This window comes from Trematomus bernacchii, unplaced genomic scaffold (genome assembly GCF_902827165.1).
Source record: "Trematomus bernacchii unplaced genomic scaffold, fTreBer1.1, whole genome shotgun sequence".
Taxonomy (NCBI): domain Eukaryota; kingdom Metazoa; phylum Chordata; class Actinopteri; order Perciformes; family Nototheniidae; genus Trematomus; species Trematomus bernacchii.
In genome coordinates, this window is record NW_022987575.1 from 1,198,129 (window position 1) to 1,221,886 (window position 23,758).

The following is a 23,758-nucleotide window of genomic DNA, read 5'->3' on the forward strand; positions in this document are numbered from 1 at the left end:
TTTGGTAGGAAAAAGGACCCAAACTGGTATCAAAGTTTAAACCAAAAACAAGCTTTATTCTCAAGCTGATACGAAAGGGGGACCAGGTAATATAAAAATCACAGAACAAAGAAAAACGAACAAGCACTAACCACAAAACACGAGGAATAGGAGCAAAAACACGGACAGGGACAGGCAGGAAAACATTGTAAAGCATTACATCTTAACAACTAGATCATAATGCATTAGATCATCATGTATATTTTTATCAAATGTTTGTAATATTAATGCAATAAATAACACCAAATCAAAACAACTCATGTTACATGCCACACAACGTACCATGAAGTAACGCAACTTGTCCAAACAAGTAATAATGACACTAATAATGATCAGAATCTAAGAAAATAAATGTATTGGAAATCAATGAATAACTCCAACACACACCGACACACACTCCAGCACTTGTGTTACGCCACACACACTGATCTTGTGTTACGCCACACACACTGATCTTGTGGTACGCCACACACACTGATCTTGTGTAACACCACACACACTGATCTTGTGTAACACCACACACTCTGATCTTGTGTAACGCAGTGGCGAGCCGTCAGGGCTCTCTAGGCCCTCTCTGAGGGCCTAAGATATTCTACAAAATAATATTTAAAAACATTTAAAACAAATATTTTTTTTGAATATATTTTTTTGTTATATTTTTCATTAGTTTTACCAAAATAACTTGATTTAATTGTATTTAAAATAACATTTCCAAATAAATAAATCCTTCGAATCTGCCTATTCAGTTTCTGTTTGAATGTGAAGGGTTAAATGAAAGAAGCTCGTCTATGCGAGTCACTGTGAAGACAGGAGCTGATTGGTGGTCCTGCGGTAAATTCACAGAGGGCCCGCTATAGTAACTGAACGAGAGAGTAATGTCAAATGACAGTACAATTGACCAATCATATCTTCCCTCTAAATGGGTGGGTTTTATTATTGCGCACTCTATGACAAGTGTTGTGCGTCGGCAACTGTGTTAAATATTTTTTGTTAGCTTAGATATTTATGTTCCACTTCCTGTTTTATTTTGTATTCACCATGTCTCGTTTCTGGTTCCTTTTCTTCCTGTCTTGGTTGTTTTCCCGCCATCGTCAGTGTCTGCCCCGCCCCTGATTGTTTCTACCTGTGTCCACTTTCCTCGTGTATATAGTCCTGTCTCCCTTTGTTTGTTGCCAGATTGTCTTATGCCAAACTCTCCAGCGTTTTCCTATTGCATCTAGTTATTGTTACAGTCATTGTCCACATCTATAGTTATAGTAAGGTAAAGATCAGGTATTAGTATTTTTCTAGGATTTAGTTAGGTAAGCATTAGATTAGATTATTTATTGTAGGTATTTTTGTATTGGGTTATTTACAGGTGTTGTTTTGTGTGGTAGAGGGTCGCTTTCATTGATGCGTTTTGCACCCCGGGCCGTTGTTTTGATATTCCGCTGAAGTATACTGTGACGTAATAACTATTTTTTTTTTTTTCTTCGAGGGAAGGGGTGGGGGTCAGAGGGCCTATGTATAAAAGTCACGGCTCGCCACTGGTGTAACGCCACACACACTGATCTTGTGTCTGACCTCTCTCTTTCATTTGAGAATGAATTCTTCAGTCTTCACTTTACTGACCCAATCATCGCTCTCGTTCCAGCCTCGTTCTCCTTCCCGGCGCTAAATTACTGTGTGCCGGGGGAAGATGAAGAAAGAAGGAGAGTGTGAGTGTGTGTGTGTGTGTGTGTGTAGCGGCCTGTAATACATAACCAGGTAATCAGATCCCCCTGGAGCAGTGTGTGATTGTGATAGCCCGTTAGCCCCCAATTATCAAACCAATTTCCCATTGAACAGCGGCGACTCCTCTCAGCCATGATACTTAATTAAATCCTCACATTGCTCACACCTCCATCCTGATGGAGAGAGACAGACGCTCCGGGAGGAAATACTTCAACTGCTCTTTTTATACAAAGGTTATTTCTGTAAATTAGGTTAAGGATTGGAAATACAAATAACATTGGAATATTGAAACACTTTGGTAAAGCTTCTTGTTCTGTCTTCTCAGGAATCAGTTTACATTTGACAGTTTCATTAGTAAGTATTAAGTAGAATACATTTTAGTTTAGTGTTAACACTGTTAGTTAAATATACTATGAACTGACAAAACCCCGTTCAAGCCTCTTCAATGTAACACTGCAAAAAACGTGTAAAAAATAGTATTTATCAGCATTTATTCAATAAAGATGGAGGGTCACTTGTTCGTTCTGCACTGGAAAACAAATCTAAATAGTTTTCATGCTACATTGAGTGTGTGAATTATGCAGATTTTTCTTCTAACCCTAACCCTAACTGTAATTCATTTAGAGGAAAAACATCAGAATATTAGCTGATACACACTTTTTAATAGCAGCACATACTGAAAACACTGAAATGTTGACTTTAATTAAATGTATTATATTAACAAATTTGACCTAACTGTATTAGGTTAGTTGAAAGCAATAATATTAAGTTGAACCTACTCTTTTTTCAACTAACCTAATACACTTATGTGAAATCTGATGACATAATACACTTAATTAAAGTCATTATTTTTGTTTGTAAGGATCCCTAAAAAGACTAAACAACCAGGTGAAGATAGAAACCGGTCAAAAAGTTCCCCGTTAAGGATCTGTTTGTATCGGAGGATTAATCTCCGGTATCAGTGAACACCTGCAGCCTCAGCGCTCTGATTAATGAACGGCCGCGCCGCAGATCCATCCGCTGCCACCGCTCAGCGCAGTTCATTTATCCCCAAAAGAGAGGCGGCCATCTTGTAATCACTTCATTCATCAAACACGGCGTCCAGAAGGAGGGAAGCTGCCTCGTTCCCCGAGGACAAGAGGAGGGAACGTAAAGGACAAACAGATGGAGCAAGAAAGACCGTGTTATAGTCTCAACGCGGAAACCATTATTCCTCCTTTGAAGAACGGTCAGAACATCTTTAATTTTGTTCTCCTTTGTTAGTTTTTTAAGTTTTCATTTTCTTAGCTTTTCCACTTTTTAATCAACTTTCTTTGCTTTTATGTTTGATGGTGGTGCTTTTTTTCCCCGTCTTGCAGAGATTGTTCTACATTATTTTCTGCAGAGATGCAATTAATTAATCAAAGAAAAAAAGGAAGTTCTCTCATCATTATGAAATTCAGAATTATAATTATCATCCAGCTGTTGTTATATAGGTTTGTGTGCATGTAAATGGTCTGCAAAGGCTAAAATCCCTGTTTCTCTCCAAAACGCCTCCATTAGACTCCCTTGTTTACTTCCAGAACCTAATGACATCACTCTGTAACCCCTAGATTCCACCGGGTCCGTCTGCGGCGCGTTACGGGTGCGTTACGGGCGCGTTACGGCTGCGTCGCGGTGCTCACGGCGATCACGGCCACTCTAGTCAATGGGTGCTATTCCACCACACGCGGCGCGTTACGGCTCAGAAGCGTCCCAGAAGCGGCTCGGCGCAGGGCTCCTCTAAAATTAGGATCGAATCCTATTTTTGTCGCGGCGCAGCCGTAACGTAAGGTCGGGCAGGCAGGAAGTGAAACCTTCAGAGCATATATAGCATATATATATATAGATATATACACACACACAAACTAATTTTGCAGACCCTATCCCTCCGTAGTCTTTCAAGTAGGAGGAGAAATGCCAGCGTTCTCCTCCGGTTTACAGGCACTGTGTAAATTATATATATAGAATAATTATGATGATGAATGCATTTTTTTACCACTAAAATACAGCAACACATCTTTGATTCATGTCGTTTATAACTGGAATATTACAGTTATTATTAACTTTGTCTGTACAAAGTAGCCTGTCCAGGAAATATGCCCAAATCAACAAAAACTGCGAGCCGGCAGGCAAGAGCTCCGCTTCTGAAATGCTTCTGAAACGCGCCTGGTAGGGTATGACGCCGGAGGAGGCCGGACCAAAACCGCAACGCGGCGCAGACGGACCTGGTGGAATCTAGGGGTAACACTCGCGCTTCTATTGGCTAGCGCTCCAACACATTGTACATGATAGGCTCAGGGGCGGGACATCTCTAACCTGTTGACCAATCAAAACAGAGGCGGCCAGCTAACCAATCAGAGCAGACTGGGCTCTGGTTTCAGACATAGGGTGAAAAGAGGTGCTGCAGCACAAGTAGTATGAGAAAAATAAAGAGCTTTTTGAACATTAAGGAACATTAAATGTCACAGTCGAGACACTAAACACGATACGATACGATAATACTTTAATGGTCAGATCAAGTCTGACATTTGACATGCATCACAGCAGCTCCATGTGTAACATCAACATGGACAAATATCAATACATGAAAAAAACAAAATTACATTTAATTTAGCTGACGCTTTTATCCAAAGCGACTTACAATTACCAATTACAGGGACATTATTGTTGTGGCTTTTTTTCTGTCTCTTGTGTTGAATAAAGTCTGCTTTATTATTTGTCTAAACCCCCTCGTTGTTTTTCTCCCTGAGACATTAAAGGAGCTTCAGAGTTTATGTGACCTGAGATTGCAACAGAAAACACAAACTGACATAAATACAAACACCTGCTCTCTAAAGGTTACAGAGAGACTATAGTTTAAAAAAAAAAGAAAAACATTTTTTTATAGCGCTTTTCCTGGTACTCAAATACGCTTTAACGACGATTAAGGGTGAAGTGCAGGCATTCAAAGGGTCAAAACACATTTTCTGTATAGTATCTCAACATTTAGCCAGTTTTTTAAATGAAAAAATTATTCAATCTGAAGGTGAAAAGTACATTCATATTCTTGTAAACTCTGCGTTCATTTATTATACTCCATATATCTGGGACAAACAACCAGAGAACTCACATCATTTAAATTGAGACCCTTCTATTTGTTGCTTCCTTTTATTAAATAAAACAACTAATCATATCTTACAATCCTCTTTAACTTTTATTCTTGTAATTTGTATCTGTTTTATTCAATTTTAGCATTTATATATCTATTCTCTTGGCTTTTTAATGACTGTTTTTGAAATGTGGTTCGATGTATTTATTATAATGTGTCTTTAGCACAATGCCCTAATGCTATTAATGTATGAGCATAAATATATAGATAAATAGATAATGAAACATTTAAAACAACAACCACCAGCAGCTCCTGGTAATTTAATGCATTGAAGACATCATTGATTTGATCAGGTTTGAGTTTTTCAGAGAGATTCAGGGTGTAAAGACAACAGGAAGCTGCTGATGAGTCTCTGAGCTCAGAAACAGGCAGCATCGAGTCTGCAGCTGGAAATAACCCGAGCAGCCGACTCACACACCTCTGATCACTGACAGAGCAAACTCTCTCTTTACCACCAACAACACACACTTTTCCCGGCTTCATCTCCAAAAACACAAACTTTAACACACACTTTTACCTACTCAGCCCCAACAGCACACACTTGGTGTCTTTACCTCAAACAACACAAACTTCAGCCCCAAAAACACAAACTTTTACCTCCAACAACACAAACCTTTAACTCTTTAACTCCAACAACAACTTTAGCTCCAACAATTCAAACGTTGTCTCTTCAGCTCCAACAGCACAAACTTCAGCTCAAAAGACACAAATGTAAACATCCATAACACAAACTATTAACTCTTTAGCTCAAACAGCACACACTTTTACCCCCAACAATAAGAACTTTTTCTCTTTGACTCCAACAACAACTTTAGCTCCAACAACACAAACTTCAGCTCAAAAGACACAAACTTTAACCTGTTAACCCCTGAGCCTGTTGTTCAGGTCTCAGGCTCGAAAATGACATGCCCAGAACAAATGACTATATCTTCACCTCTATAAGGGGTAAATTAATAATCTTTTTTCTCAAAGCAATGATAAACCTGTGAGTTGGATGTAGAAAAGTCAGAATCAATATAGATGTTTTTTATTTTAGTAAATTCAGATTGAACATAGTAAAAACATTTAAATTATAGTTTCCGTCCAAAATAAAACCATTACTTATAGTGAAAACCACCCTTGAATGATGGGATGGTAGACTAAAAGCTTTAGGAATCTAAACTATAACATATAATAAGCACCCTGTATCACGATTGATGCAAAACAAGTGACATTTGACCTTTTTAGAGAGGTTTAGAAAAAAGAACCCACCTCTGGGGTCATTTGGGTGTATTTGCCATATCTCTGGAACCCATTGGTCGATTTTGATGATTGACACCTCTTTTTAACCGTTAGAGCCAATAGAATCGAGGGGAAGTTCCTAAATCCATCTAAACATTACCATTGGTGAATGAGAGTGATGCGCAGCCAGCATGCCCAAAACCGGAAGCTCTCATACACTCTTGTAGCTCTCATAGCAGCTATATATGAAAACTACTCTTATTGACATAAATGTTATGATGGATTATCAGTAATCTTTTCAAAGTGACACAGAGACATTGGATTAACCTTCAGCAGTGTTTATATGCGTTGTAATGCCATTGAACACAACTTTTGATCAGAAAACAGCAAAGGTAAGACGTTATTTGCCGTTTTGGCCACGTAAAGTGAAGTTGTGTGTTGTCTTTGCTTGCCTTCGCTGCCCTGAGTTCTGGTTGCACCGTGACGATACGTATACCATTGGAATCTGTGGAATCTCAGCTTTCATATAATATCTTGTTTGTGCAGATCCGAAGAAGTATAAAATATTTCTACCGTGAGTTATGTGCTAAGTGCGTTAGCACTCTTTCGCTTAGTGCTAATTCAGACGCTTGGCGTTAGAGTTGTGTTTTGTTTCGGTAAAAATGATTCATATCGTCAGTTAGCTGAGTTTCTTCCCATTAAGTGGGTATGACACATTAATAGGTTGTTAAATGTTAAGAAGCCCTGAGACACAGTTGGGGCTATGGGGCTATGGGGCTTAGCAGGTTAACATCCATAACACAAACATTTACATATTTACCTCCAACAACAAGAAGTTTAACCCCCAACAATACAAACGTTGTCTCTTTACCAACAACAACACAAACTTCATCTCCAAAAAGACACACTTTTATTTTCGCTGAACTAGCGAAAACCCACTTTGTTTGAATCTTGAGCATTTCTTAAAGTTGTAATTGTCCCGACGGAAAGCATTGCTGATGTGAGGAAAAACTAAGATCTGAAGACAAATCTGAAGGAGAAAGTATCTGAATTTCTATTGAACAGAAGCTTTATAGAGGGGAAAGCAGCAGGAGAGTTTCTTCAACTCAGATAAACAACTGTTAAGTCTCTGAAAATCTCCAGGAGAGGCTGTAAGATGCCTGCAGAGCAGAAGCAGTCACTCCAGCTTTTCATCGCCTCCAGATGGCAGAAAGAGAAACAGAAAGGCAGCCGGTGATGAAATGATATGCAACACCGGGCTGTTCCAATCTGGGCTTTGACTTTTTGAACCCTGCAGTCCAGATGAAAAGATGTGGAGGATTTACAAAGGGAGGATGCAGTTATCTGTGTTTGTTTCCTACATAAAGTGCAAGTTTAGCCACAAGCTGTGAACTGATACATCCTCAGAGAAGATGCTTCATCTTGACTCTTTACAATCACTAAAAAAAACTTTATTAAATCCTTATTTCTCCCTAAAATCACAAAACACGTACATCTACGGACTGGTTGGAATGAACAATAATCAAGAATAAGAAACAGTAGAACACGTACTTGTTAAAGGGGATACATTATGAAAAACTTCCTTTTTTTGTGCTTTTGCACATACATTTGGGTATTTGGAGTGTCTACCGGCCCCCAAACTGTGAAATAAGACAATGCAGTCCAATCCAGCGCAATGAGTTACAGACGTAGGGTGCACGCAGGTATATTCAACTGATATGGGAATGATTAGTTTCATTACATAACAGGAAATATACAGCGAGACAGGAAAGACAGTTTCTAATGGAGGGACGCAAATGGAGAAGTTTGATGAATGACTCATGAACACATCAGATGTAACACCTGACTGCTTTTTGTTTCCCATGATTCCAACAATGGAAAACCATCCAACCATAAAAAAGAAGTTCAACACGTAAAACGACGGTGCTTTTGGTAGGAAACACAATAAGTTAGATAAAATGAAAGGTTGAAAGCTGGTAATACATTGGACCGTGATAGGAGATGTACTAGAAGGGATGGACAAACAAATGTTTAGTTGTTGTTAAATTAGCATGCTTTTTGTCTTACGGTCGACGCAGGCCGGTCTGGCGCGAGTCGTCCCGGCGATCTGTCCTTTCTTGCAGGCGCAGCGAGCCGTCTGCCGGGCGATGGTCCTCCTCGGCTGGCTGCTGTCTCGATCCAGAGTCACGATCTCACAAGTCCCTGCCAACAGCTGACCTGAGGGAAGAACCAAAGTACATCAAGTTAACAAATGGCTTGGTTGAATACTCAATTCTAATTGGTCAATTCGCAAATTCCGCGGTCTGTTTTATCCAGTGGCGAACCGTGTCTATCACAACTGGACCTTCTGTAGACACCCTCCCCCGGATTCGAAAATTCGGTTGTTCTAGTCAGACGGACGTCACAGAGGCAGTCACTTTGCGTTGGACAGCCTTTTTTGATAATGTCCATCTTTTTACTGAATGGTCGTCTTGAAAAGGGTACTAACAACAATTCCGCAACAACATCATCTTCACCTGTTGCCATTTCGACATAAAAAAACAATAAAACTTCAAATGAATTGCTACGTAGCACTTACGCTGGATCCTCTGTCTCGAGCCAGTGAACTAACGGGCCTTCTAGAGTACCCTGGAACCGAGGGAAGCTCCGAAAGAATACGCCCATTGGCTACAAATCAATATATGATTGGTTGATTAAACTGTCAATCCAAACGTACGCTCTCATTCAGTGTATGGGCCAGGGCATTCTATCAAGGATATAGAATACCTTGGTTGAAGGATATTCTACCCAGAGACCCAGAAAAATATCTGATATAGTGACAAAACCATTCAAATGCGTAATGCATGGACCGAGAAACACAAACAAATCAACGTAACACTGTAATATTACAGACAACACAGATACGATACTCATTTATTTACATTTTTTATATAATTAATTTAGTTTTATCTCAGTGTTCCAGGGTATTCTCTGACGGTTCACCACTGGTTTTATCTGTATAGCAGAATGTTGCTAAGGACGCTCTGAATTCAGTACCATGTGCAGCTGAATCAATCCGCAGAAAGACATCAGGTCAATTTTTTTCAATTTAACATTTACCACTATGTAATACTTTTTGAATATTCATTTTTTATATTTGTGGAGAACGACTATACTTTGGATTCATTATGGAGAACTGTCCCCAGTAAAAAAGCTGAAGAAGACAGACAGGAAGTAAATAATAACAGGAACACAGCATGGGCTCTGGCAGTGTTTAAAGACTGGTTAATGGAAAAGGAAATGTGAACAGACTTGGACAGTTACAGAAAACCGCAATCAGAGCTGCTGTCATTTTAAGTTGAGTTAATAAAATATGTTTAAATACATTTTTTGTGTGAAATGATTTAGTTATTTAGTAAGTTGCCTTGACATAAGCAGGATAATTGGCAGGTAGCTGGTCATTTATTCAAAAGAAACCCCAACAGCGTAAGCAGGACCCAGTATTTATTGATCTATTTTGCAGTGACGACCCAAAACAACAGGTAACAACAACATGATAAAGACCCTTTGTCCCTCGTTAAGCCAACTTCTGTAGACAGAAAAACATATATTCCCTCGCAAAACATTTGGTTTGGTAATTTGCGATGTTTCTTGCGCTGACTCATCTTTCTGAGAACTTAGATTTCATTTCTGCCAATGCTAAATGAAAGAACATCTTCCCAGGTGTTTGAAAAGTATTGTTTTCATGCTGTTTTCCTGCATGAGGCAAAGTCTTCTATTTAGTTATTTCTCTCATTAGTGTCACAGCTGACAAACTGCAGCCGTTTGAAGCCAGTTTACAGACAGATTCAGAGGTTCAGGTCATTTCTTCTTCTACTACTTCTGAAAAGACAGAATTAGGTTCGGTTCACAGTGATGAATTTTCGTTCTGAGCTTGGGTAAATTAATGAACAGATTTCAGTCTCAACCAGCTGAGACATGACCATTAAAGGCTTCAACTCTCCTGAGATAAAAGTTTCAGAATGAAAGAGGAAGAAACCTCCAACACGCCTGGGTTCAGACTGACGGCTGCCGAACGTCTGAACTCTCGGCTGATTGTTTCCTGTCAGTCAGTCTGTCAGTCAGTCTCACTCGCTCACTTTTGCTGAAATTATACCACAGTTACCACGGAAACAGAATCCTTCCATCTGATTGGTTCGTAGGCTTCTTGTAAATGTTATATATGTGGATACTTCAAACACATGCTGAAGTACACTGTGTACAAGGTATCCAACAGTAGAATAAGTGTCTCTATTGATCTTGCTTTTGACCAACTCTTCTTCTTTTAATGGCAGATTTGAAATGCCTTTATTAAAAACCTAATTTGTCCCCTGCAGAAAATATCTGTCGGGTTGTTTACTCTCTTGACAATTTTATTAAAATTGACTTCAACCACTGCTACCATTCTCAAGAACTACATCATTGACACTTGTGCAGGGATGTACACTAATCGTTTTGTACCATCCAGGTACTCATAGTATACTGCATTTTGTCCATGTAAAAGCGCTTATACACACAAAAAAAGCACATATTGATAATAGAATCAAATCAATGATGTGTTATGTAACATTTATATATTGAATAATGCAAATTGAGTCATGCAAACGACACAACCCTACTTTTTTAGCCTTTTCACGTGGAAGTGGTGGGCCAACAGACCAACAGACTGCCACTAATTAAACCATGCTGCAAAGTTAGCTAAAATAAGAATGATTTTGGACTATGGCAATTAAAAAATCTCACTCTATTTCAGACATTTTTATCAAAACATAACATTAATTGATGGAAAGATGTTAAAATCCCTCTCTTTTTGGTTGTTGTGAAGAAATCCTAAGTTGATTAGTCATTGTTTTAATGCTTTTCTCCTATAGAAGGACACCAATGAGCACAACATATTTAAAGTGGTGCTTTCACATGATGATTTAACAACACATTTGTTGTCAAATTCACATCAGTGTTAGTTGACTAAGATCATTATTTATTTTGTATTTACTTTAACCCTAACCCTGGCCATACATTGAAGTCTGGCCGTATAAACGATAATACAAATCTCTTCTCTTCTGGAGGGATGAACGTCGGGTGAATCAGAAGCTGAACTCGGTCGCAGTGACGGACGAGGCCCCCCCTGCATGCTGATGAACGTTCATCAATAGAGACATGCACCCCCCTTCCCCTCTTTAAAAAAGGACCAGGCCCTCAGTCAGGAAAGCTGGGTCTTTCCGTACACATTTTTAATGTATTATTACAATATACAGTATTAGAGTTCACTTTGCAGTATTCAATTTTACATTCAGTTTTATTTTAATTGACTTTACATGTAGTCTACTTATTCCTGTATCTTATGTGCACCATTGACGTTGCACTATTTAATACAACTTTTTTTATGTCTTAAATATCTGGCCTGTTGCATTATTGAAGGATCTTAAAGTCTTTTTCTTGAATTTATAAGACAGAGGGAGTTGTTTAGTCAGAGCGTGAAAAACAATAACATCATATTCAATTCCAGCAGAAGTTCATTTAGTTTCTCGCACAAACAACTTAAACGTTCAACAGACTTCCAGGAAGATGTGGACACTCTCAAGGAAACACTACGACCTGCAAGGGCAGGGTCATACTGATCAGCAGATTGAAGCATATTGTATTAAAAAATGAATAGCCAAATGGGAAACAAACAACTTCTTAGAGTATGCCTACTATTTTTTGTTAGACAACCTGCAAACTTTATTTTTCCTAAATCTCCTTAAGTTAAAGAGGACATATTCATATTAGTATTTAGTGTCTCTACTGTGACATGTTTCCATGCTTTAATGTTCAAAAAGGACCATTTCCATGCACAAACCTTTATAACACACTACAGGAATGGGAAAACTACAATCCTAATAGAACCGTTTCAAATAATCTGAACTCTTCCTCCACCACTGCTTCTCAAACAGTGTTCAGATCTCTGTCTGCAGTTTAGATAAAGCTCATAATTAATGCTGACAGTTTGCATTAGCACCGCTTCTGCTTCCTGTCAGACGTGCTCTCCTCCTGTTAGCCTCGAGGGTACATGGGCGCTAATGAACCTCAACTCTGCTAAAAGCTGATGATGGTTATCACCTCCTCCTCCTCCTCCACCTTCTCTTCCTCCTCCTCCTCCTCCTCCTCATCATCTCTGCATGAACACAGACACTTTTTGCGCTCAGCACTTTATGTATTTTTTATTTTTAAAGGGTCAGAGTGAAAGGTGCTGGAGCTTAATATCTGACAGAGGAGAGGAGACTTTAACCTTCATCCTCTGAGCATAATAATATCTGACACTGAGGTCAAAGGTCTGAGTTTTGAACGTGAACACACACACACACACACACACACACACACACACACACACACACACACACACACACACACACACACACACACACACACACACACACACACACACACACACACACACACACACACACACACACACACACACACACACACACACACACACACAGAGAAAAAACCTCTGAAAGGAGGACAGGGTGAGACTATGATGTAAAATGAAATGTAAGTCATGAATACATGTTTTTAATTAAACATTTTGAAGTAATCTTCTTGAATTTTTCTTTTTTTAAATAAAAATATATATATTTTTGAAAAATGTGAAGAAAAACATTATAATAATTAACAAAAAATAATTAAAGAAAAAAATATATTGTCATAAATGTGGTGAAAATAAGTGCAATATTTCAGCGGTATAATTATAAATTATAAAATTGATCGATACAGAAGAGTTTTCCTTCATTGTATTAACAAAAACAACATAAAACATTCCCAGAAGCTCCAGCTTACTTTCATAAATAATAAAAATCAAGACATCTGAAAAGGAAAAAAAAATAAATAAAAAATGAAGTTAGTGAAAATATGTCCTATGTTATATTCTGATAAAATAAAAAAACGTTTTCCATGACAGGGGTGTGTGCTGTGAATCCAGAAAAACATAAAACATTCCCAGGATCTCTGGCTTTCATTTTCTTTCTGCATTCGTTTTCTGTGTCTACGTTACAACAGTCCAGTGTTTTAAAATAACCCTGAAAAAATGATATGTGGACTTGTTAGGTAAGTGTAATAATTGCGACGCTAATGTCATATATCATGTTGAGTTGAGCTCTCATTGATCGCTGTGTTTCTGTATTCATGTCCAGTTTAACACCAGTGTGAGATTTAAGCTAATGTGCCTCCAAATCCCTTCACCACATAAAAAGTAAAGTGGTGTAATAAAAATAAATGTGATGTTTTGAGCAGTCGTGAATATTTTATGATCGTATTGAAGGTTGTGAGGGCATGAATGTGTTGTACCTTAAAAACGCCTTCCTCCAACTGAGGTAAAAGAAAAACCTTGGAAAAGGCAAATACATCAAAACAATCATTTCAATTGATTTAAAAATAACATTATTAAGATTTGCACAATATTTTCTCTCTTGTACATCCATCGTTTTCTTCTTTTAACCCTTAGATGCCCGAGTGACTGGACCCTACACTCTTCCATAAAAGGACCAGTATTAGAATAATATGTGTTTTTATGCCATTTTTGTTATTTTGGTTAAGAAAAATCACTTGTATAATATTTAGTATCATATTTTGGTTCACACTAGAAATATTTTATATTTAATTTTTCACAATTTATAATTTTAGAAAAATAATTCACATTTTGAAAAAAAACATTTTGAAAATATTGTCCCAAAGATCTCCGCTATTCTGAGACCCTCAAAGTATTCCAGTCCCCTTTCAAAACTCATCTCTTCCCCTCGTGTCTACTCATAGCCCACCCCCCATCAATCCATGCCGGTTGATCAAGTTTGATAGTCCTACCCTCCACCCTAACCTTCCCTTATATTGTAAAGCGATGTTGAGTCCTTGAAAAGCCCTATACAAATATAATGTATTATTATTATTATTATTATTATTATTATTATTATTATGATACTGACAGGTATCAGATCTTGCTGTTAAAATAATCTTCCTGAGAGGTGTCACTTGTGATGTAGTCTGTGTGGTCCACAGTGAATGTATTCCTGACAGCAACAGGTGATAAGAATCAAAGGTTCCCATAGGATCCCATAGAAAATGCATGCGGGTCATTTTTTACCCACTTATGGAAGCTTGGGGTAGTAATACAAAAACTACAATTTCTTAAAATGTAAATTTAAAATGTGAATGGCATGATATCCAAAACATGTTTTTTGAGGAATAGCTGGAATATGAAATGATACAAAAAATGTAATTACAAAGATACTTCAATAAAACCACCTCACCGGGTCCAAAAATACCCACTTATGCATCTAAGGGTTAGGTGTTTCTAATAGTCTTTCCTTTATTTGTGAGCAATACTAGACAGGCTGTTTTTTTTTTTCACGGGTAACTAAAGCTCTACATGTACAGAATTACATTTAGCATGAACACTCAATTATTATGAGGACTGTAAAATGCAGCTGAAAGTAAAGAATATACAACACTAAGTGGATTTAAAGATAAATAGTAAACATTTTCAGTAGAAATAAGATTATTCTTTCGAGTTACCCAGGGATGTTTAGGTCTAATGTTCAAGATCTTAAAGTGTTGTGGGCTTATGATTAAAAAAAGTAAGAGTTTATTTGAAAAATATCAATTTTTATTTGTTTTCGTAAATCCTGTTTTGTTTCTTTGCCATCTAGCGAAAACATGTCAAACTACATATTTTTGTAAAACTGTTTATGAAAGACAATTTTCAAATAAACTCCAGATACTTAGATAAATGCATCTAATCATAACATAACAGCATCATATTAATAATAAATATCAATAAAATAAACAAGTTAATACATAAATAAATACATTTTTGAAAATCACAAAAAACATAAAACCTTCAAAAGATCTAGGGCTTTAATTTTCCTCCATAAAATAAATAAATGTTTTGGGGAATAAGTACAACATTTTCCTCCGTCTCGAAAAAAACCGTGTGTCAAAGATAATGTGTTATTTAATCTGTTTTTATAGTTTGAATTACTTGATATTGTTTTGCAGTGGTCTTGCTGTAATGACTTCCTGCAGTGATTCATCTCAAACTATTGTTTTTATCCGACTGTGATTGGTCTCACAGATGAATCATAAGGTCTGCACACATCACCTTACAGCAGACAGGATCATTAAATCACCGCTCGTTGTTTTCTCTGCTCAGACTTCTGTCTTCTCAATCACAGCTGACATGTAATCTATTCCTGAACACGAGCGAGAGGAAGACATGCTGACATCGAGTTGATACGAGCTTTCATCTTTCTTAAATCCCCTGCAAATTGAAAATGAGAACAATAATCACAGCGCGGGAGTCACCGCGTCCTGAGAGGAGACGGAGGAATAATGATGAGGCTGGGATTGATTTCCACGACTGTTTGCTCATCGCCTGATGACGGTTAATGAGGCTGTTTAGAAACCGCACAGCGAGTCAAAGAAAAGAAAATATAATGATTGCTCTTTTTATACTTACTTTCGGGTTGTAATAAGGACTGTTGCTGGTCTAGAAACAATAAGTATTATCTAAAGAGGCCTTATTCTGCTTTTTGGGTCTTCCCTTCCCTGTAGTTCTATAGGTTTTAGTGCATGTAACTGGTCTGCAAAGGCTAAAATCCCTGTGTTCTCTCACCCCCCCCCCCTCTGCCTGAAACGCCTCCATTGGACTCTTGGTTTACTTCCACAACATAGTGACATCACTATGTAACATTAGCCCTCCTATAGAGTGCCACAGTGACGCGTCCTAATACCCGGAAGTAAGCTACGCATGGGTTCCTTCGACAAAAACGCAATGCAATTTCTCCATAGGATTTGGGAAAATAGCTGGAAATAAGGTCTGTGGTTGAGACACATTTAAGAGACGGGTCACGTTTTGTTCAGTCGGATAATATCCACATGTCTACGCTACTTTTATAATTTTCAAATCATAAATCTAATCGATAGATGCGAAAATAGCGCTCCAACACAGTGTACGTGATTGACTAAGGGGCGGGACATCTCTAGGCGGTTGACCAATCACAACAGAGCGGGCCATCATTTCTGGATGGAGACATGACATTGAAGGTGTAGGAAAAAAAATCACTTTTTTAATGAAATGCTGCTGAATTATAGATAAAAGGAAAAAACTCAAAAATCCAATAAAAGAGGTCGATCCTACTCGTCCAATGTGGTAATACATTTGTTGTTTTTTGTTAAAAAAATATCCATGGTGTACATATATATATTTTTTACTTATTTAGTTTTTATTATTTATATTGTGTGACTGCTGTTGATATATATCATTATATATATATATATATACATTAATATGTAAGTCTACTCTTTTTACGGCACTCTTCCTTCACTGTTGTAATGCCGTAAATGTATAATGTCTGATCTGTTCCTGCCTTTTCTGAGGATAACATTAGTTCAGTTCAGTGATAGCTGACTCTGTCCCTGCAGAGACTCTTACGCTGAAGGCGTTCAGTTTCAGATTGTGTGTGATTTAAATGTTTCATGCTCACTGCTGAATCGCTCGCTGATATTCCTCCTCCAGATTAATTTATTCAAATCCAATTACACCCTCTGCAGCTTCGTGCTCCGTTAATTTCTGTTTGTGTTTTGTTTTTCCTTCTCAGCCGCTGATCTTCTCTGTTACTCACTGTGTTCATAACGCCCGTGAATATATGCTCGACTTAATGGAGCATTGAGAATTAATTTGGACTTGAAAGCCTCCTTAGGTAAGCTTTTCTCCACCGCAGGCACAACTGTGTATCTGCTGCATAATAGGCTTGTTTCCAGGATCTATCAGAGTTTTATGAGCAGGCAGAGAAAAAGAAAAGAGAAAGTGAGTAAACAGAGAGCGTCAGGGAATTACATCCAGTCTGCAGTCACTGCTCATTAAAGCTTTGCTCACTGAGATGACCGATGAAGTAGAGGCAGACTTCTAAAAATGATTCCTAACTGTATGTCCAAGCACATTTGTAACATTAAAATATATATGATGAACCATTCATTTGATTCATCAAGAGAGGGACACGTCGTTTACTGATCTGTTTTAAACCTGACAGACTTCATCTTCCTTCAAAATAAGAGTCTCTGCAGCAGGAAATCTAACTCTGCTCAGCTTAGACTTCGACATTTCTCCTAACAGCTGCTGGATGTTATGATTTTCTTGGTTCTGCAGAGGACGATCTGATTATCTCAACATCTGCATACGAGGAGAAGCAGAAGCAGGAGTCAAAAACGGCTGACTTTCTGCTTATTTTTTTGTTGAAAAATAAATCTGCTCTAAAGAGGACATGTTCTGTTCATTTTTAGGTTCATATTAGTGTTTATTGTCTCTACTTTAAAGAGTCCTCTGCTGCTGATGTTCAGGTGTATATCAGTATGTAGTGTCTCTACTTTAAAGAGTCCTCTCCTGCTGATGTTCAGGTGTATATCAGTATGTAGTGTCTCTACTTTAAAGAGTCCTCTCCTACTGATGTTCAGGTGTATATCAGTATGTAGTGTCTCTACTTTAAAGAGTCCTCTCCTGCTGATGTTCAGGTGTATATCAGTATGTAGTGTCTCTACTTTAAAGAGTCCTCTCCTACTGATGTTCAGGTGTATATCAGTATGTAGTGTCTCTACTTTAAAGAGTCCTCTCCTGCTGATGTTCAGGTGTATATCAGTATGTAGTGTCTCTACTTTAAAGAGTCCTCTCCTGCTGATATTCAGGTGTATATCAGTATGTAGTTTCTCTACTTTAAAGAGTCCTCTCCTGCTGATGTTCAGGTGTATATCAGTATCTAGTGTCTCTACTTTAAAGAGTCCTCTCCTGCTGATGTTCAGGTGTATATCAGTATGTAGTGTCTCTACTTTAAAGAGTCCTCTCCTGCTGATGTTCAGGTGTATATCAGTATGTAGTGTCTCTACTTTAAAGAGTCCTCTCCTGCTGATGTTCAGGTGTATATCAGTATGTAGTGTCTCTACTTTAAAGAGTCCTCTCCTGCTGATGTTCAGGTGTATATCAGTATGTAGTGTCTCTACTTTAAAGAGTCCTCTCCTGCTGATGTTCAGGTGTATATCAGTATGTAGTGTCTCTACTTTAAAGAGTCCTCTCCTGCTGATGTTCAGGTGTATATCAGTAGGTAGTGTCTCTACTTTAAAGAGTCCTCTCCTGCTGATGTTCAGGTGTATATCAGTATGTAGTGTCTCTACTTTAAAGAGTCCTCTCCTGCTGATGTTCAGGTGTATATCAGTATGTAGTGTCTCTACTTTAAAGAGTCCTCTCCTGCTGATGTTCAGGTGTATATCAGTATGTAGTGTCTCTACTTTAATGAGTCCTCTCCTGCTGATGTTCAGGTGTATATCAGTATGTAGTGTCTCTACTTTAAAGAGTCCTCTCCTGCTGATGTTCAGGTGTATATCAGTATGTAGTGTCTCTACTTTAAAGAGTCCTCTCCTGCTGATGTTCAGGTGTATATCAGTATGTAGTGTCTCTACTGGGACATGTCTCCATGCTTTAATGTTCAAAAAGCTCTTTATTTTTCTCATACTGCCTGTGCTGCAGCACCTCTTTTCACCCTCTGTCTGAAACCAGAGCCCAGTCTGCTCTGATTGGTTAGCTGGCCGGCTTTGTTGTGATTGGGCAACCGTTTAGAGATGTCCCGCCCCTTAGCCTATCACGTACAATGTGTTGGAGCGCTAGCCAATAGAAGCACAAGTTTAAACAAGACTTGAGAAATGTGTGAAAACTCTCGAACAGTAAATGTAGAAGGTCTGAAAACTGGTCCAAAAATGTTCAGATAGCTTTTTGAAAAAATGGATGAGAAAACTGTTCGTAGAAAGAACAATGATTTTATAGCCAAAAATGTAGAAAAAACAGACATATGATGATCTTAAAGAATAAGATGCATTGCTGTAGTATAAGGCAGAGCCTTCTCCGTTGCTGCACCCACCCTCTGGAACTCACTACCCCAATCCATCAGAGATTCTTCCTCCCTCACTGCATTCAAAACATCACTCAAAACCAGAGATGGGGTCGTTACTAAAAAAAAGTAATATATTACATATTACATATTACTTTTAAAAAAAGTAATATATTACACTACTTCGTTACTCTCTACATAAAGTAACTCGTTACTTTACTCGTTACTTTACTCGTTACTTTACTCGCAGGGGCGGCCCGCCCCTCCCTACAGGCAGATCACGCAGACTGCTAAAGTTTCAAATGTTCTCTTTAGTTCAGTTTCCATTGTCGCATAAGACTGATCCAGATAGCTCTGACTATGGCTGTCCTCTGTCTCCTGCTATCTGTATTTTGCGCAGTATATCTCTGAACGATGCGATGGTGATTCCACTGTGCAAATGGGCAACATTACCTCTACTATGAAGGATGCTACAAGCCTGTCCATCTCTGCATGGTTACCGGTCCTCCAAATTCTAATTTGTGCCGCTTCAGAGTCGGCGGCGGCGCACAACATCCTCACTCTGGGTTCGGGGTCCGGTCCTTAGCTATTAGCTTCACCTTAGCATGTGTTCTTTGCAGGTGTTTGTTGAGGTTTGACGTGGTGTTTGCAGCAGTGTATAACAGCTTCTGGCCTGGACACAGTTTGCACCTCACCGTCACATTCCTGTCTATTCTTCGGACGAACTCAAAATAATGGGCATACCTCAACCCCTCGAAAGTTATCGCTGACTCTGCCATGTTTATGCAGCACTGCATGTGGAGATATGGACGTGCAAGTCGCGCAGATTACGTACATATAAACCTGCGGCGGAAACCCCTCTTGTCTGTCAGTGTGATTATGACTGATTTTATAAAAGTAACGAAGTAACGCGTGTCGGGGCAATGTTAGTAACTGTAGTGTGATTACTGAATTATAAAAGTAACGCGTTACACTACTCCGTTACCGACAAAAGTAATATTATTACACCCAACTCTGCTCAAAACCCACCTGTTCAACACTGCATTCAACCACTGACCACCCCCCCCCTATTATCTGTTTTGTTTATCTCTTTTTTGTATTTTTCTTTGTTTTTTGTTGTTGTTTTTTTTAATTCTCTGTCAAAGCTCTTTGAGTTTCTAGAAAAGCGCTATACAAGTATCATGTATTATTATTATTATTATTATTTTTATTAGTTAAAACGTCCATGCCATAACATACAACATCAATTTATTGTATATAAATCAAGAAAAATCATACAGTATATAATAGAAAAGTACATTTAGTTGATAAAACTCATTTTAACTTAGATTGGTTTATTCCAAAGTGGTGTATTAGTCATTTTAATTCAGTAAAACATCTGAATATGTCCTCCACCATGCGGGCAAAATAAACAGGGTCAGGCGGAGGGTAAACAGTCTGGTGGGCGAGAAGCTAAAAGTCAAACCGGCTGAACAGATGGCCGACAGTCTGCTGAGAGGGAGTGAGTCGACAGGGAGAGAGTTAGCAGGTGTGCAGGTGTAGAGGGGGGGTTTCAGGGGGATGGAGAGCGGCAGTATAACATGTGATATATATATATATAGGTATCAGGGGCGGACTGGGACTAAAAATCAGCCCGGGACTCTCGACCGGCCCACTTCGGTACCGCCGGCCCACCTCGGTACCGCAAGTAAATACCGCTAGTAAATTGTCGACGGGGGCGGCCCACATCATCATCACATCAGAGGTTAAACTTTGCTCATCTCTGTGACGTGTCTTTATAATAAACTCCGTACTGAAGTTAAGGATATTAAATAAAACAGATAAATAGACAATAACCAAGCAGAACCGTAGAGTCAACAAAAGATCCCACAGCTAAGCTCACGCCCATTGTCATACTACCTAAATACCATTAACCACACCCATGTGACAATTACCAGAAATGACCAATTACCAATGTGTGGTGTTAACAAATGATGAGAATAAGGAAGCAATAACGACAGGTTAACTTAGCATGTTGGCTCCTACAGCATGTATTCATTCGTTCACAGGTATGCAGTTTAGATCAGGGGTGGGCAAACCTTTTGGCTCGGGGGCCACTATGAGTTTTAAAATGTAACAGACGGGCCGGGCCAGTAGCAGATCGGTGAAAAAATATTTAGCTGTCCACTCCTCATTATACACTCGGCACTCAATGTTGACTTTTCTTTTCTTTGGTCCACTCATTGTTACAGATGCAGGTTCAAAGGTGAATTAGGTTCAAAGGTGAGTTATTGCGTCATTGCGTCATCGTTTGCGTCATGACGTAACCGTTTACGTGCCTTCTTATGACCCACACAGAGTTTTACGTCGCTGATTTTCTCCGCGACACCGCTCACAACAACATCAATAGAGGACTGCGTCGGGTCGTTTTTAATCATACGAAGCCAGATTAAATTAAATAACTACTTCTCCAACCTTGTACCTTTCTCCAGAGTGCCGTGGTGCATTGTTTATTAATGTGGTTCAGCGGGATTACCGCCCGCTGCAGCGCTGCTCGTTTATTCTACTGTTAACTCACGGCAGCGGCCGCTGTAAAGTATTCACTCTCCGACTGTCACACAAGCAGCTGATAAATATCCCCCATCCCCATAAGTGAATGTGTTTCAGTCTGAATTGACGCTGTTTGGCATCACAACGCTGTTATGAAAGTTTCTCTGGCATTCTACAGGTGATGTTAGCATAGCAACCGAAGCTAATCAGACTATCTCGACTACTTGTTGCTATCATATTGTGGCATAAACCGTTTTCTACACAAAATAAACAGAATCACACTAAGCTGGTTAGTGTTGCCTGACTTTATATAAGTGTTTTTTATAAGTGTGTGGTCGCGTTCTAGTCCCTTTTCTCAACGCTACTGCTTGTTACAAGTTGTATTCGCTGTATTACTAACCGTGAACTGTTATTGCTCAGGTTAATCTTGACCCCCTCCAATGTAAGCGTGACGTATTTGGTGGGTTGCCGACTCCAGCTAAGGTAATTTGTGTCGGGTATTGCAGGAAAAAGGCTAAATGAATGCGGTCTTTACTATAATTTGGACAATTTGTACCAATATTCGGCGGGCCGGATTAAAAAGCCCAACGGGTCGTATATGGGCCACGGGCCTTAGTTTGCCCATGCCTGGTTTAGATGATAAATGGATTAATCATCAACCGTTTTAGGGTTTCTACTCTCTACTTTGAGCCTCTGTATATTACACTGCTTTTTCTCTGTTGTACATGTAATCACACACACACACACACACACACACACACACACACACACACACACACACACACACACACACACACACACACACACAGGCGTACCTTCTCTGAGGATGTGGTTGTGGAGGATCAGGAGGATCAGGAAGCAGGCCGCGGCGGCAGTCAGAGCCCAGGCCAGCCGGAGGAGCTGCATGAGGGAGAAACTCTGTCCAAAAAGTCCAAACTGTGAATATCCTGGAGCCTCCTCACTGCAACTCATCCATCCCAGAGACAGGTGGCATCTCCAGGTTCCAGATGTTACAAATCCACAGCGGGGGAGGCTTTTTAACCGTCCTGTCGTATACGTTTCACCCCTTTTCTTTGGTGTTCTCGGTCAAATGTCACCGGTCTGTTTTAACTGCTCTTACATTAACACAAAAACCAGTAATCATCACCAAATGTTATTTAATAAGCTGTAAACAATGTCTCAGACTACTGGTTTACAGGAATAACTGCAGTGAATATACAAAGGATAGACACTGGAAATGTAAAATTAACATGTTGTGGGTGTGTACCATCTGATGGAAGAACATCATCCAGGGTTACGTATTCATTTCCTAATGGTGTTCATTTTTGACCGGGAACATCATAGGTGTTACAAAGTTGACTAACCCACTCAGAATTCAATGGAAGTGGTGATCAGCCATTGTATATGTTCAAATGCAAATTGTGGAGGGCCTTGAAGCATCCAAATATTCAGGACTGATGAAAGTAGACACAGAACACAGGAGGGTAAACGCAGCAGAGGTTTGTGTTTCCCCTCCACCTCAGCATGTTCTTCAAAAACACAAAATCTGCTCCGGATGTGGAGTTTCCCAGTCCTCAAGAGTCTCCAAAATCCCCCCAGAAGTGAAGAGAAACGACACCGTGATTACTTATCATCAATGCGAGACTTTATAAATGAAGTTAAACATGCAACAACACGGCAATGCTGCTTTTAATGAAAAACAGTCATTATGGATGAAGTCTGTTTTGTTGCACATGTTCTTTTTCTTAAAGCAGTAAAAGTCCGTCCTTGGTTAGAGACATGGTGCAGATCCAGATAATCTTTAGAGGAACCATCCGACTTGACATCAGCAGGGTGGACAGATTTAAATAGAAGAATAAGAAGAAATGATCAGGCAGCTGCTTCACATACATAGAGATCCACCGGGAGTCTCAGTCCGCGTAAGTCCCACCACAAGTGGAAGAAACGACACCGAGTGTAGCTGACGATCAGCGGGCATGTTGCACTAGTTCCAGCCGGGATTGATGCCCCGCAGACCGGCTGCTCGGTGCCCGGCTGCCCGCTGGAGGAGAGTTGATGAGGAAGAGGAGGAAGAGGAAGAGGAGGAGGAGGTGCAGCTGCTGCCTCCGGTTCTGAAGATCTTACCGCGATCTGCAGCCTCCACTCTCTCTTCCTCTGTCTCTCT

At 39.2% G+C, this 23,758-nt stretch overlaps 1 protein-coding gene across 1 annotated transcript in view; it reads right to left on the reverse strand.

Annotated features, from left to right (window-relative positions):
- LOC117479719 (chemokine-like protein TAFA-5) overlaps positions 1 to 22,627 on the reverse strand; it is a 40,902-nt gene extending 18,275 nt beyond the window's left edge. Inside the window, exons 1-2 of the mRNA XM_034126808.1 lie at positions 22,410 to 22,627; positions 8,210 to 8,359 (exon numbers count right to left, since the gene is read on the reverse strand). Of these exons, the coding sequence (XP_033982699.1) occupies positions 8,210 to 8,359; positions 22,410 to 22,566 (307 nt within the window). The 5' untranslated portion in view covers positions 22,567 to 22,627. The remainder of the gene's footprint in view (positions 1 to 8,209; positions 8,360 to 22,409) is intronic.
- Between the last annotated feature and the right edge of the window lie 1,131 nt (positions 22,628 to 23,758).